Source organism: Acanthaster planci, linkage group LG10 (genome assembly GCF_054643075.1).
Source record: "Acanthaster planci isolate LZ-2023a linkage group LG10, COTS_SCS, whole genome shotgun sequence".
Classification (NCBI taxonomy): Eukaryota; Metazoa; Echinodermata; class Asteroidea; order Valvatida; family Acanthasteridae; genus Acanthaster; species Acanthaster planci.
In genome coordinates this window covers 466,087-480,926 of record NC_141786.1, presented here as the reverse complement: position 1 = coordinate 480,926, position 14,840 = coordinate 466,087, and the positions used below count along the sequence as shown (strand labels likewise).

Sequence of the window (14,840 nt, the reverse complement as noted above, 5' to 3'; positions counted from 1 at the left end):
AAGTGTACTTGTTTGTTTGTAACCCAGAAAGTAGTACACTCCAATACATCACACTTTTGGCAAAGAGATGACCAGAGTAGAAAAAAATTATGCGACAAGTTAGCCGGTATCTTTTCGTTCTTGAAAAGAGTGGTCGTTGGATTTTCGTTTTTCAGGTATTGTTGTCATCACAAATCAAGAAACAGGAAGCATATCAGTTGATGGTATTCCCCAAGATGGCGATACATCAACGTGTTTACAGATACAAGCTCGTCTTACGGATCAGAGTCCATGGTTTAATTATGGGGGCTGTCTCGAGACAAACACAGACCTAGCCATTCAAGAGGTTCGATCCAGCTATTGTCGTAAGGGTTTCTGCAGTCTCGCCACGTCTGCAGTGTCAGGTCAGGTTTATTAATCATGAAGTTTTTATGACACTTTCCATGCATGTTTCACATGATAGAAACATTCCTGAGAATTGTGGCAAAATATGATTGTATGCATCTCAAGACGTACTTTGATTAGCTTTACAGAGGGATTATGGTGTAAAACAGGTTTGCAGTTATTTTACGCTCTGTTCTAATACACCCAGGTGGAGGACAGTCTAATAATGCTGGATTGATTGCTGGTCTGGTGATTCTTGCCATCATTGCATTAATCAGCATCACGTTGAATGTTGTAACAATCATAGATATGAGAAGAAACAGAGGATCACAAGGAGGTAAGGTGTTAGCTACACCTGGAGCAAAGTAATGTTGAAACCCGCAATATGAATGGTTACAGGCAATAAAGCAACAGCTCCTGAAATTCCATTCGTCTTTTACTTCTGTGTACTTCAAGTGCTCCTTCCATACCGATGTTGACTGACAGTAACTGAGTATCTAAGTGAGCATTAGAACTCGACAAAGTTTACCTCTCGAGAGAAGTAATTGGAGCAGGAGACATGCCAAAACAGAGTGTCACAATAAGACGACAAAAACTGATGGTACCTGATCGGATAGGTGGAATGGATTATATGATTTGGATATAAAATAAAATATAATACTTTGATAAGATGTGGCTCTGGAAAAAAATAAAAAGGTGTAAAGTTTCCTTATTGCAAACGGGATCGGTTTCACAATTCTTGTCAGAAAGGTAACGTTACAGATTCTTTGTGGAGAAGAGTGTATGTATTAGCGTTTTTATGTATATGTTTGTTTTCATTGTGGCAATAATACTGTACTAGAATAATGAAACTAACACAACTGTTTTGATATTTCATTGGTATTTATTATTTAATTAAGATTGCCCTTTGTTATCTTTCAGAAAACAGACAACCGAAGGAGTATCGGTACGTCCTCTTTTTTTGGAAATGGGCTTTTCTTGAGGCTATGCGGGAAAGGAACGTTGTTGGAAATAAAATTGATTTTTTCCTTGAAGTGATCATTTTCGAATTTCATAATAGGTAGCAGGATGCGTGGATTTTGGGGCATTTTTTTTTCAAACATGCGCACAATTTTACAGTGCAAAATTGTAAAATACTTTGCATCCCTCTCTTGGCATATTTTTTTCAAAATTATATTATAACGTTACTATTTTCTTTACTTGTATTTGTGGGTAATTATTGACTTTTCAGAAAACCCACTTCAGAGGGGAAAAGTGATGTCATTGATGAAGCGGTGGAATACCAAGATTTGGGTGAGATAACTTTATAAATACCTTTTTGGCCAAAGAAAAAGAGTAGACTTTTTAGAGGTTGTTGAAAACGATTTTAGTGCCAAATCAACATGATCATACCTGTAATATCTCAAATTTTCTGCAGACGTAACCCTGCAAATATTGTCCGTTAAGAGCAGCAGTGATCAAGGTAAATCGGCCTACGCCAGTATTTCCGAAACTGCCTCGGCATTCTCGCGAGACAAGCTGACAATTGTACGTGAACTTGGACAAGGTGCCTTTGGAAAGGTGTTGCTGGGTAAAGCTACTGGTATTGTCCAGTTGGGAACTGTCACTCAAGTAGCACTTAAAACCCTCAGAGGTAATTCGCAAAATCTGTAGGGCAGTCTTGCCATTGCCGTTATTATTACATGACACAACCCAATGCATATTTTTGTCTTTCCGAGAAAATGTGTAAGTTCACTTTATTAGAAATGACCACAAAAATCATATTTACTGACGGCATACTGTACAACATTTCAATTACAGATGGCGCAGATCTAATGGAGAGGGGAGATTTGCTACGAGAGTTGGACTTCATGAAACAACTTCCAAGCCACGCGAATGTCGTCAAGCTTCTTGGCTTTTGTGTTGATAGAGGTAAAGCACAAATGTCAGATTGGAACCGAAAAATCTTTTCCACAATAAATCACTTCGAGCAAGCAAGGTTGCTTTTAAAGAGAACATAATTTGGGAAATCCATGTATGTAAACATACACAAAATGTAAAAGCATCGATTTCTTTATCCACCTGTTATCAATAACATTGAAAATGAGTAATGACCAGCAAAGTAGTCAGTGATGAATCTAATTGATGTTTGAGCATAAGACATTACATAATCAATTTTAAAAGCTTTTACATGTAATATTATTTCAAGATTTTGAATAATTTAAAATCTACAACCAGAAAAAGGTTTTCTAAAAAAATCTGAATGTACAGATCCCATTTATATCATCATGGAGTACATGTCGAAAGGCCCACTCAAAGATGTCTTAACAAGCAGTCGAGGAAAAGGCAAACAGGTGTATAGCAACCTTCATGGAAGGAGTAAAACTCTGACATCCAGAGACCTCCTCAAGTTTGCTAAGGACGTGGCTCATGGTATGGCCTTCCTTGCTTCACAGCAGGTGGGTATTAAAGTCTTCATTCTCAAGCTAGAGCTATTTTTACTTCAATAAAGAGACTCAAACTAAGTTTTCACATCCTAAGGGAAAGGTACATATGCCTTTCTTCGTGTATATCATTTAAACTTTACCACAAGTACATCAAATGCCTCCAAATACCCATGACGTATTAATAATTAAAAGAATGCAGATTTGAAAACAACACCAGGGTTCATTTGACTTCAAGTCAACAACCATTTTTATTCAACATCGGAGCTGTAAATGTGAATAAACGAGGAGCTTGAAACCAAAACGGCACGAAGCTGGATGTTCGCCGAGATCAGCCTACTTATCGATAGAGCCCCCTATGAAGTGGCCTATCAACCATTAGCTAACTGTGCAGTATAATAATTTGGAATTTTCTTTCTTCGTAACAGTGCATTCACAGAGACTTAGCTGCTCGTAATGTTCTTGTTGGTGAGAACATGGTGTGTAAGGTGTCTGATTTTGGACTTGCTCGTGACATCAAGAATAAGAGAATGTACCAAAGACAGTCGGAGGTAATGGCAATTTGTTTTTTTTTTTGTTTTTTGGGTTTATTTTTTTGCTCTTTGATAGACTTCGGTAAAAATAGACTTCGGTAAAAATATGTCAGAAAGTGTCAGAGTCAGAGTCTCACTTTTTATTATTAGTTGTATTAATATTATTATTATCATATAAGGGACGGTTGCCTATTCGTTGGATGGCTCTGGAATCAGTTGTTGATGACATCTACACTACGGAGAGTGACGTATGGTCCTACGGTATACTTTTGTGGGAAATCGTAACACTTGGTGAGTTTTAAATTGCTTGTGTTGCTTACCAATTGTTGTGGGAGTTTGGTCTAAAAGATGACCCCTTCCCTAATAAAATATCTGCACCTTTTTTTTAAAACCTGATTATTTAGTAAACAACAATTGAAGTTAGTGTATGGAAACTTTTAGTTTGAATATTTTGAATATATTTCAAAGTTTATTAAACCCTCGAAAATTAATAATTTGGTTTGTGCTACAATACTTTAAAGGCGCTCGTCCGTATCCTACTCTGAATGCAAAGACAATGATAACCAAGCTACAGGAAGGATATCGTATGCCAAGACCCGACCACTGCCAAGACAAAATGTAAGAAACCAGCTATTCTTTTCTGGAGAAACATAAGTGTGAAATATGATCTGCGAAACCGATACCGGTGGTGGAATTTTAAAAAACAGCACTGGACGGTTTATACTTAATGGGTTTTTCCAACCTTAAAATATAGGCTCTACCCATCAAAATATGGGGGTACTCCCTTTGGATCGGCGCCGAAAGGCTCTTGTTGATGTAGTAAAAGAATTCTTTCACTTGTAGTTGCTTACAAGTGTAAATATTATTGTAACATCTAAAAGTGTACCTTTGCTTGGCTGAAAACCCAGATCTGGCTGGTAGCACAACACAAGATTCCAAGATGTGAACCTTATGTGGGCCCTATTCCTATTAAAGTAAAAACATTTGTTCGATGTTGTTTTTATTCTCGTAGATATCAGATGATGTTAGCCTGTTGGCAGGAGGAATCTACCGCACGACCGTCTTTCACAGAGATCGGTCAGAAGCTGGAGAAAGCACTCGAGTCACCACATGTAAGTCAGTGTGTGGTTAACAGTATACCAATTGCATACTTGAAACACATTTGTGAGGTCATTTGGACAAAGAACGAGATTTAAATATTCATTTTACCCTTTTAGAAAACGTCATAACAAACATTTTGCCGTAGAAAGCTTTTACTGAGGGATCACAAGAGGTAAACGTTTAAAAATGTCACATTTGTTCACAATTTTTTTCATGTACTCACTACTGCTCTTTTGTTGACATTTAAACTTTTTTATCGTATTTCTTTCCAGGAGTATATAACGTTGTCGGATTATCAAGAGTTTCAATACGAAGTCACAATTCTAAACTCTCCCGATGAAAGGATCTAGCAGAAATAAATGATACAATGTATACATCTCACATCAAAAGCCACCGTTATGAGGGCGAACGTATCTTCTAATTTTCAGTTTAACTAAAATTGAACGTTTTGGCAAAAAAAGATCGATACAGTTGAAAAAGGAGTTCTCCATCTTCTTCTTGTTAACAGTTACAGCCTTAGCCATTGAAAGAACTCTTGTACTTAAGTTACTTCTCAACTTTCCAGTATTTTGGCCTCAGTATATCTCATGGTCATGTTCCAGTATTAACCACAAATGAGGTCATTTCCTCTCGAGGAAAGCCTTACAGATCGGTCGTTAAAGTTTTGTAATTATGTATAGTAATATGTAAAACTTGGCTTAGCTTTCTGGAAATATGGTTTAAATTTAAGAGGAAAGAACACGTGAAAGAGCTAAACAATGTGGTTAATTTCGAGGAAAGAAAAGTAATCTTTTCAGAACAATTATTGAAATTTTAACAAAAATACAAAAATGACATAAATACTTTACAAATCAATTTAAGAAATATGTAGAGTAGGTATTATGTGTGTGTTTTCTTTTGTGGGTTTGAATTATAGGTATTTTATTGAGGAACAAAGTGCCGAAATACGGTGCCTTGTGGAGACGCAAAAGAATGGGTTGAATAGGTCTCCACACAGATTTCGCGAAACTGATATTTGGAAATAGCTCAAAAAGGAGAAACTTTTAATGTGTAACAATCTGTTGCAATTGGAAGTATAAGGGACATTCGGTCCAAATTTCAGCCCAAGAGAGTGATTCATTTTGGAATGGGAGCATTTTGAATAGGTGGTTTCACACGCAACCGAATTAGTACTGGAGAACAAAGCTATGTCTCCGCAAGGATACTAAATTTGGAATGTGTGGTCTCTCATATAAGGAGATCAAAAATCTTAATGATTGTTATTAAATTGAAGAAAGTATAACGGAAAGAAACGGCTGTCATGTAATTTTTTTATTGTTAATATATTTAGACAATACCCCGTACTATTGCCATATTCAAACAAAGCAACAACCCCATTATAGCGGGCTCTATGCCCAATCACCCGGTGACACTCGCGAACAATTGCAAAATGCACCATCAGGTTTCTGTTTTCATTGATTTTGATAGATGCTAAAAGAGTCTGTTTTGGAGTTTCAGTGAACTTTGCTGTGGACTAGTCTTTAAGAATTATAATTTATCAATTCATTTTTGTAATTAATGTAAAGGCAGGGCTTGCGGTAACACCACATGGTAAGATCTGTTTTGGAAGAGGTTGGGTGGAGGAGACCCCAATACCTGGGGAGGTGGCCATGGAAAAGTGGTTATTTTTTAGGTATAGGTCACCCTAATGCCCGGGAAAGGAATGGCCTTTGCTTCGGGTGGCGGATGCAATATGTCGCTGAGCTGGACTGAGTACCGAGTAATGATTGAATATATTGATGGCTTTACAGATTCTTCCTGGTAGCTAGTTCTTGACGAGAGCGATGGGTTGTGCAGAGTCCCGGTGAATCTGGTGGCCCGAGATGTGGGCGTGCTTGACGATGACCAATTTGTCGAACCCTCTCCCTCTGCTTGTTTCTGACTGTTTCCACAGATGTACACCTTAGTTTCTTCACAGGGAATGTGGTACACACCATGCTGACTGCTGTGAGGTGTAGAGGATGGATTGGATTACGTGTGGCAGAGAATGAAATACCTTGTTCACGACTAAGCGTAAGATGCGTCGGAGCTGGTGGGAGGTAGGGTCGTTGTATGGCAGGCAAACCGTGGCGATGAAGAGATTGGATTTGGGTATAAAAGGCCCTAACCCCGGTGTAGTGGTGGTGGTCTTAGGTATAGGACACCGTAATGCCGCAAGGGTTGAGGGTAGAGTTTCGGGTAAAGGGGACCCTCATGTCCTACCTAGATGTTCAGCTGACATCCAGACATTCCATTCTGCTTTCAGTCATTCAAACAACATTAGCTTAACAATAATAAGCTCTGTACATACTAAGGGGACTTCTTGTTTAAGGACAATCGATGCCACTGCTCAGTAAGGACACATTCTAATTAAATTTTAGTCAGAGAATCAAAGAAGACAATGTAAGACACATTTCCGCGGGTTTGTAAATGAAATTTTCCTTCATTTTCCCGAACACCTCGGTCCATTTTATGATATGTTCCTTGTACACCCATTCCTTATCTGGAATTCGCTCGCTCATGTCGCGTTCTGCGAGCCGCGGCACCCGCAGACTATTGACCAACAGTAATGAATTAGATTGTCTCGTATCCCAGTACCTGAGCGTTTGTACGCAGAAGGCGTTTGAAATCGTAGCGTTCATTATCGAGTTGTTGATACACGATGGCGTTGCGTGAGTTGAGAGAAACTGCCCGAGGTATTTATGAATGTAGATTAAGAATATTTCAGTATTTGAGTTGATCTTTTGAAAGATGGGACCTTTTAGTACGACAGTTATAACCGGTATAATTGCACTGCACTTGAAGTTTGAAGCTCCACGCGACACGACTCGTAAATAGTTCGATACGTAGGCTTCCACAAGGGGAATCCGTTACATAAGGGTGGATTTTACATGAGTACGCCATCGGATATTCAAGGTTCGCCAGAAGTGCGTGTGACTTTATCTTCAATATCACAAATAATATAATCACAACGTAAAAAATACGCTCGGCCAGGAACCGTCGTGAAAAAGCTCACTGTAGGCGCGCAGTAGTGAGTTACTGCTTACAAAAGTGTGATTGTGTGGGGGGCGTGTTTACAAAAGCAGAGGGGAATTCAGGAAATCACCGAAGTGTACATGAAAACGGTACCTGGGAGCTGACAGTGGGAAAAGCAGGGTAGTTATAACCTCCGGCGTCAAAGGTCGAATTCAGTTGTACACAATGATCGAGAAAAGGGTTTCCAACCTGCAATTCCTCCTTTTCATGTGTAGGCCTGTTGTTGATTCAATTTCTATGCAGGGAATTTCCGGGTTCATTCAGCAAGTTCAGTACCCTGACATTAGACCCACGTCTTTCAAGCACAAGGTCCGTACAACACGCACGAAAATGGTGTCGGTAACAGTCATATTCATATTTGCAGTTGGGCTTTCAGAAGGTAAGACAACGGTTCAAGGTGCTTACTTTCTATTTCTGTCTCCTGTAGCTTCACATAGGCTAATATTTCACACATTGTGCATGGAATACCTGACTTTGATTACATTGTGCGGAATTGCTTCGACTGTTCTAAATATCAACAAGCATGCTTCGTTATATACTCTTCCGTTATTATATTCATCCTTAATGAATTGTTCCAACTTTCTCAAAGTATGACCCTTCAAACTTTGTTGTTGTATTTCACACACATGTGCTACGAATGTGTGTGTAGACTTTTCAGCCGTTAATTTGGGGGGAAAGAAACGCGGAATTGTGTGTTGGGGGACTTGCCTGGCCTTAGAAAAAATATGAACAGACGGTGGGGCGGGATCGTTGACACCATACGATCCAAATGGCGATGTTCATTATACAGATGTACATTTAAAATCTTTAGAATCTTAAATCAGAACTAAATATGTCTAGGTTGTTAGGAAGTTTGATACATTTTTTCACACGCTGCTTTAGTTATTTATTTCCAGCATGAAAAAGTTGTGGTATGATCCATTAGCCAAAAAGATGAAGGATATATACCCCTACCCCTGGGACTCATGCGTGTGCGCCTAACATTCTACTTCCAATTTAGCTTAGTTGTTTCCAAGATTGTCCAATGTTTCATCGTTTTAAAAGAAATATGAAGTATGGTCCAGCAGTGCAAGCATGAATTTGATGGTAATGAAACGTGATAGCCGGCCGTGTAAGTGAGCATTTAGGGGTCGTTAAGTACTTGTACACAATCGATCTTATCCTTTATGCAAAACTGACGGAAGTTTTACACCCAATGCCCAGAAACCACTTCAAGTTGAACGTGCATTTTCAAAAGGGCGCACAAACGGTCAGTTTTAATTTAACTTTTTTTTTTCATTACGGCTAGCTCGGGTAAAAAGAAATAAACATTACAAATACAAAATTAGCTTGGCCTTGGAGTCAAACGAACTATTGATTAAAATACGTTTGTGGGGCATGACTGTTAAGAGTTTGCAGGTTTATAAGCAAATGGGTTTATGCTTAAAACAGAAGCTAAAAGAGAAAAAAGATGAAGACATTAAGGCAGAAATTTCATTTTCCGTTTCATTTAGTAAGTGACTCTATTTAAGATTTAATCTGAATGGTTTGATTTGAGTAATGTTACATTGGTGGAATCCAAAATATTAGTTGAATCGTCATGGAATTCCCTTACACATGACAATAATGAGTTCATTTTTATGGAAAGACGTTTTTCCTTTTTATTGTTTTGTACTGTTTGGCATAACAGGGAAAAGGATTTTTTTCCTGCTACTTGTTTCTCTCCCCATATTTCCATATAATTCGTACACATTTTTCTGGTGAGGATGTGCTTTTTTAGTCCTTCTCAACTGTGAGTTTAATCAAACTCCATCTACACAAAGACCTTAATTATAACACAGATGTGTGGCGAGCAATGACGTTATAATGATTTCCTTTTAATTCAAATGATATGCCTGCAAATATGCTTTATACACATGTTTCAACAAAATTGAGGAAACTGTATAATATATTGTATTTATACAGCATATTTGTTTTTCATCACTGCAGTACTAAGTGCATAAATATCCCAGATCCAACCTACGTTTGGCTATTTACCACCGTGGAGAAAAATTCAATCTGAATTTCAATCATCTGTTAGAAAATAGATGTAATCAATAAAATTGACAAATTCACTTTTTTCTCTCGAACTGTGTGTATTCTTCTCCCCAGTATTCAGATTTGAACGAGGAATTGCAGTTACAGCGGATTCAAGTGTTACTGTCATTTCTGGTGGATCAACTAATCTCACGTGTACATATGAGGTGCAAGGAACTTCTGTTGTCAGTCTTGAATGGAGAAAAGGTGCAACGTTCGCAAGCGGAACTCGAGTTGTGAGGTTTCAGACACCTAATTTTGATACAGTCTATGGCCCTGTTTATGGTCCACCTGTTTACACAGCTTACAGAGATGGTACCATCAGCTCAGGCATACTCACGTTACAGATTTCACCTGTCATTTATAAGCCTAATGAGACTGAAATATACTGGTGTCGTGTCGTGGTAACTGGCGGAGTCATAGTGAAAGAAAGGTCAACTACTGTGACAATTATAGGTAGGCTTTTCTCTTCTTATATTGATGCACATCTGCAAAGCTTACAGATATATCATCCTGTATTTTCCACACATTTCCCCTGAGAAACAAGTATCCCCACAACCTTTTCAGTCTCCATAATGCTTGGAATTCAGCACGTTTTAGTAGTTCTTTTTAACCTTGTTTCACGTACATTTTGTGCGTGTGATCTACAGCTATCTGTGCATGAACATTTGCATGCACTTGAAAAGGAACAAAATGATCCAGTCCATGCACAAGCACCACATAATTCATTAACTATGATTTTATTCACCAACTATTCATCACAATATGATGTGTAATATCTACGGACAGAAGTTCTTCAAATTTATTGCCTCTTGTGTTGAGTAGGTAATCACAACAGAAAAAAAGAGCAATATACCACTGACCCAATAGTTGTGCGTGTTGAGACACAAGCACGAAAACCAGGCGTGAACCACAGCACGCGCGTACTCAGTTTGTTTGCACTACACTTCCTGGCTCAAATAACATTTCGGTACTCTATACATTATATGCCCACTTTGTCTTCATTGATATACATATACATGTCCATGCACGTACAAATAAGCACGTGAAGATTAATCAAGGAGACACTATTAGCAGTGCACTAGAATGTCAACAAATGCATCATTGTTCTTCAAGGTCCACTTCCTATAACAGACCAACACCGCAAAGTTTCAGCTACGATACTCATCTGTCATGGTTACATTTTAAGTGATGCTCAGCATTCCTGAGAAATATTTACTACCCGTAGAAACGACCAATATAACAATATTCAAATATGCAATTACTCACACAGTTCCTCCAGATACTCCAAATATAATTGGAAGTTCATCTATGACTGAGAATATTGAGACTACACTTACATGTACAGCAGACATGGGATACCCCGATGACTTGAGTCTGGTTTGGTCCAATGGAGGTTCACCTATCGCTGGTCCAACTTCAAGTTCGTCTGCATCGGGTAGTCACTATAGCTTTGCCAGCACGCTGACCTTCACACCAAGACGACAGGACAATGGCAACAACATCACGTGTAGAGCAAGCAGAGCCCCATGGATCCTAGGGCCCCCTGGAACTCTGGGTCCAATTCATGTCCATTGTGAGTCTAAACACTAAAAACTAATTCCAAACACGAGTCTATCTGAAGGATTAACTCATTTGGGAAAATTCATTGAAAAACTTTAAGACGTTAAGTCATTTTAGAAATTAATGGGGAAAAATCAGTGAAACTAGTCATGCGTGTCAGCTTTATTTAAATTCAGTTTATATCAACCGAAACGTCTTTATTTGTTCTGTGTTTCCCTGAAGGGTTGAAATAAAAACATGCACAGTCGAGGTGGTCTTGAAGCCAAAGCAGTAGGGCCTACAGCCATGGGCCTTGCCTTGATTTTTCTAAGGGGGACAAACCATTCTTACTATATTGGGTGAGAAAGTTCCTGAGGGCTTACTAGGTCTAGTGGTTTAATGAATGAAGACATGAAAGAGGAATGGGATATTTTTAAGAAAATCTGTGACCTTCATCTAATTTTCTCTCTTCTTTCTATTTATTTTTTTCTTCCACTTTTTTTAACTTTCCACAAATTTAGACGGGGGCTGGCATGTTATTTCAGGCGACTTTTTACCGCTTGACCACGACTGCCTGTCCCAGATTATGTTAAAAGATAATGAAAACATTCTCTCATCGTAAGGCTGATGTAATGTTTAAACCTGTTCTCCATACAGTTTGCTGCAAAATGGTGAGCATTAGCTGTCCATCGAGGTCTGCATCAGGAAATATTGTGCAATTGAGTTGTCAATCAGACAGCAGCAACCCAGCAACAGTATTAGTTTGGTCGACAAATAACCCGGTCCAAACAAATCCAACTGGGCCAGTACTTGAAGATGGTAACTTCGGTGGCTATGAGACAACCCTCAGTTTGACAACAGGTGCTTTGACTAAGCAAGACAACGGAGCTACGTACAGATGTTGTGCAATGACAACTATATCTTGTGCTGGCATTGTGTGCGACAGTTGCGTACTGAATGTGGAATGTAAGTTATCAAAAGTTAAAATCAGATTTCTTTTCGTTGCTTTCTACTTTGCAATCGAGCTGAAATTCAACTTTACGATAAAGGTTGATAGTTGTCACACTGATAAATATTATCTGTATTCGAAGACATTGCAAATCTTCAATAGAGTTGAAAATGAAATCTCCGTATCACCATTACGTTATTCACTTTGAGCGAGGTTACTTTCCTGAGGATCAGTTGTGCTGAAATCAAGTTAATATAGGGTATGCTTCAACTGTGAAATTGTCCAGATCCTCCAGACTTTTCAGTGCCAACTGTCATGCCAAACAGGCCGGTAGAAGAGGGCGATACAGTAATCCTGTTCTGCAGTGCAGACGCCAATCCTAAGCCCAACGACTTCATAACATGGGAGAAGGTCGGGTCTCTAGACTTCTTACCCTCTGTCTACAGTGATGGTGCAAGCAACCTTACACTGAGCAGCATCAGAAAGGAGCAGGCTGGGTCGTACAGATGTCAAGGCAACAACGGGGTACCACCTGTTGTCCATTCCAGCACCGTTGACGTCATCGTACACTGTAAGAACTTTTTCTCACCTTGGAATGCAGGTGCCTTGTTAAAAAGAATTGTTAAATTGAATTTGATTTATTGTGCTTTCTTTTTCAATTTTATTCAAGATGGAGTGGGGATCTTAAATAAGAAAGACACCTCAGTTGGAGCAAACACTGGCTTCAATGCTACACTTGTATGTGAAGCTAAGGGTCACCCCCTCCCCAGAATGACATGGCAAGGTCCAGCTGGTGTGGAAATAACCAATCAGACTGAGCCTGGAAGGATATTTCAGGCCGATACCATTATTGATGGGGATGATATGTTTGGATTCACCGTACGGAGCATCTTACACATCAGTCAAGTGACTGCAATGGGAGATTACGGTTCTTATACATGCAACAGCGGTAATGGAATTGGAATGGTTGATACAGTAGCCATTGTGTTGAATGATAAAGGTGAGATAAAAAAGTATAAATAAGTCATTACCGGTGTAATGGTTAATATAGAAACAAGCTTTATTGAAAAAAAATAGTTTTGTCCATTCTTGATTCTGTTGTTTGCAGTGTGTGCGACATACTTTATCTGTTCTCCCCATGTAAATTCGGTATGTAGTCAGTACAGCAACTTTAAGCAGATGTAAACAAAGACGCAAAACTGCCATAGCTTTAACAAAGAAAATGGAGGTTAACATTTTACAGACGCTGATGCTTGTTCCATACAAAAACCAAAGAGATTGGAAAAACCATTAAGATTTAATATTAACAGCCGGATATTTGCTCTACAAGGCTTTGCGTGTTCTCCATTCCATAGTCAAACCGCTGCCACCAGAGAATGTGCTGATCAACCCAGGTACAGTCACAGAATCTTCGGTGACTATTTCCTGGAGACCTGGGAATGATGGAGGCGAAGCTCAGTGGTTTTTCGTCAATTACCGCGAAGTGGAAACAACAGCAGAGTTCGACCCAAACACCCAGGCCCGAATAGACAATGATGCTTATGAGTATGTGATTAAAGGATTGCGAGCTTACACTGTGTATGAGCTTGAGGTTTACGCTGAGAATCGACATGGTGTTGGCAAAAGCATCACACGGATTTTTAGGACTCGACGTAGGTCCATCTATTTGTGTTCTTTTTTAAAAAATATTCAGGAGCAACAATTGAAAATGCTTCATTAATTCTGAAATCTTTGGTATTGCCAATTTGCAATAAATTCTTATTTTCTCTGGATGCTAAATTTGTTTTCTTCTTGCCTGTTTTACTTACAGCTGACTCTCCTGCGAATTTAGGTAAGTTTTTAAGCTTGAGAATGTCAGCTGCACTATTTGGCTGGAATTTTACTCCTTGACAACAACGATTGTTTATTTTATTGTATCATTATCTTCTTGTTTGCGTGTCATATGATTTTACTGGTTTAATTTTTCGGGGGGGTCTGAGTTATAACCAGATAAGTTAACAAATAGTGCGGTAAGTTACTAAAAAGGCAGGCTTGTGTTTTGTACTTTCGAAAGACTGACCGAAGGATTATCATTTTCAGGTATTGTTGTCACTGCAAATCAAGATACAGGAAGCGTTTTGGTTGAAGGTATTCCCCAAGATGGTGACACGTCAACATGTTTACAGTTAGAAGCTCGTCTTACGGACCAGAGTTCATGGTTTAATTACGGTGACTGTCTCGAGACAAACACAGACCTAGCCATTCAAGAGGTTAGATCCAGCTACTGCCGTAATGGGTTCTGCAGTCTGGCTACGTCTGCAATCTCAGGTCAGGCTTATTATGATTTGGAATCGTTTTGATGACACTCTCCTAAGCTTCACACAATTAAGGCATTTTTTTTAATTGCTAAATAGTGCTACATGAGATTATATTCAACATTACTGAATATAGAAAAACTTTACTCAGGGACTTGTAGAAAGTACATGTAGTAGTAAACATGTTGTCGATACTGTAACAAAATTTGGGTCTTTTCTTTTTTTTTAAGTTAAGGAGTAAGTTCCTTTAAAATATTAGTGGTCTGGCCACAGTACTGCAGGCCCTTTTTGTTCAGTAATCTTTTGTTATTTCATCTGAGCCTGGAGCCCTGGCTCTGGCTCTGTGTTCCTCAGTAATGCTAATTTGGTTTGTTCATTGCAGTCTTAAGAATTCCTTTCCTTGTTTTTATTAGCAGTGGTGCAACATTTCTTGCATAACTTTCTTTACAGGCTTATAACAGCTGCCTGTTAGGCTAGTGGGTATGGACTTACGGCTGGGGCATGGTAGTGGATGGTGGTGTGATTT

The 14,840-nt window shown here is 38.9% G+C and overlaps 2 protein-coding genes across 21 annotated transcripts in view; one reads left to right on the top strand and one right to left on the bottom strand.

Moving 5' to 3' along the window:
- Window positions 1-14,840, bottom strand: part of LOC110990617 (uncharacterized) — a 271,293-nt gene that overhangs the window by 156,753 nt on the left and 99,700 nt on the right. The gene's annotated exons all lie outside the window — the stretch shown is intronic.
- LOC110988921 (fibroblast growth factor receptor-like) overlaps window positions 1-14,840 on the top strand; it is a 94,023-nt gene that overhangs the window by 71,847 nt on the left and 7,336 nt on the right. For 16 of the 19 annotated variants that reach the window (XM_087142032.1, XM_087142031.1, XM_087142021.1 and 13 more), the window contains 12 exons: window positions 156-383; window positions 572-700; window positions 1,285-1,423; window positions 1,595-1,656; window positions 1,781-1,996; window positions 2,164-2,274; window positions 2,614-2,801; window positions 3,215-3,337; window positions 3,499-3,610; window positions 3,841-3,937; window positions 4,332-4,431; window positions 4,693-5,712. In XM_087142032.1, the coding sequence (XP_086998158.1) occupies window positions 156-383; window positions 572-700; window positions 1,285-1,423; window positions 1,595-1,656; window positions 1,781-1,996; window positions 2,164-2,274; window positions 2,614-2,801; window positions 3,215-3,337; window positions 3,499-3,610; window positions 3,841-3,937; window positions 4,332-4,431; window positions 4,693-4,770 (1,583 nt within the window). In that variant the 3' untranslated portion in view covers window positions 4,771-5,712. Of the gene's footprint in view, window positions 1-155; window positions 384-571; window positions 701-1,284; window positions 1,424-1,594; window positions 1,657-1,780; window positions 1,997-2,163; window positions 2,275-2,613; window positions 2,802-3,214; window positions 3,338-3,498; window positions 3,611-3,840; window positions 3,938-4,331; window positions 4,432-4,692; window positions 5,713-7,717; window positions 7,854-9,604; window positions 9,986-10,802; window positions 11,106-11,728; window positions 12,038-12,306; window positions 12,592-12,690; window positions 13,021-13,375; window positions 13,673-13,830; window positions 13,852-14,099; window positions 14,328-14,840 lie in introns of those variants that run through there. The other 3 variants (XM_087142023.1, XM_022252903.2, XM_087142022.1) reach the window with 3 other exon arrangements.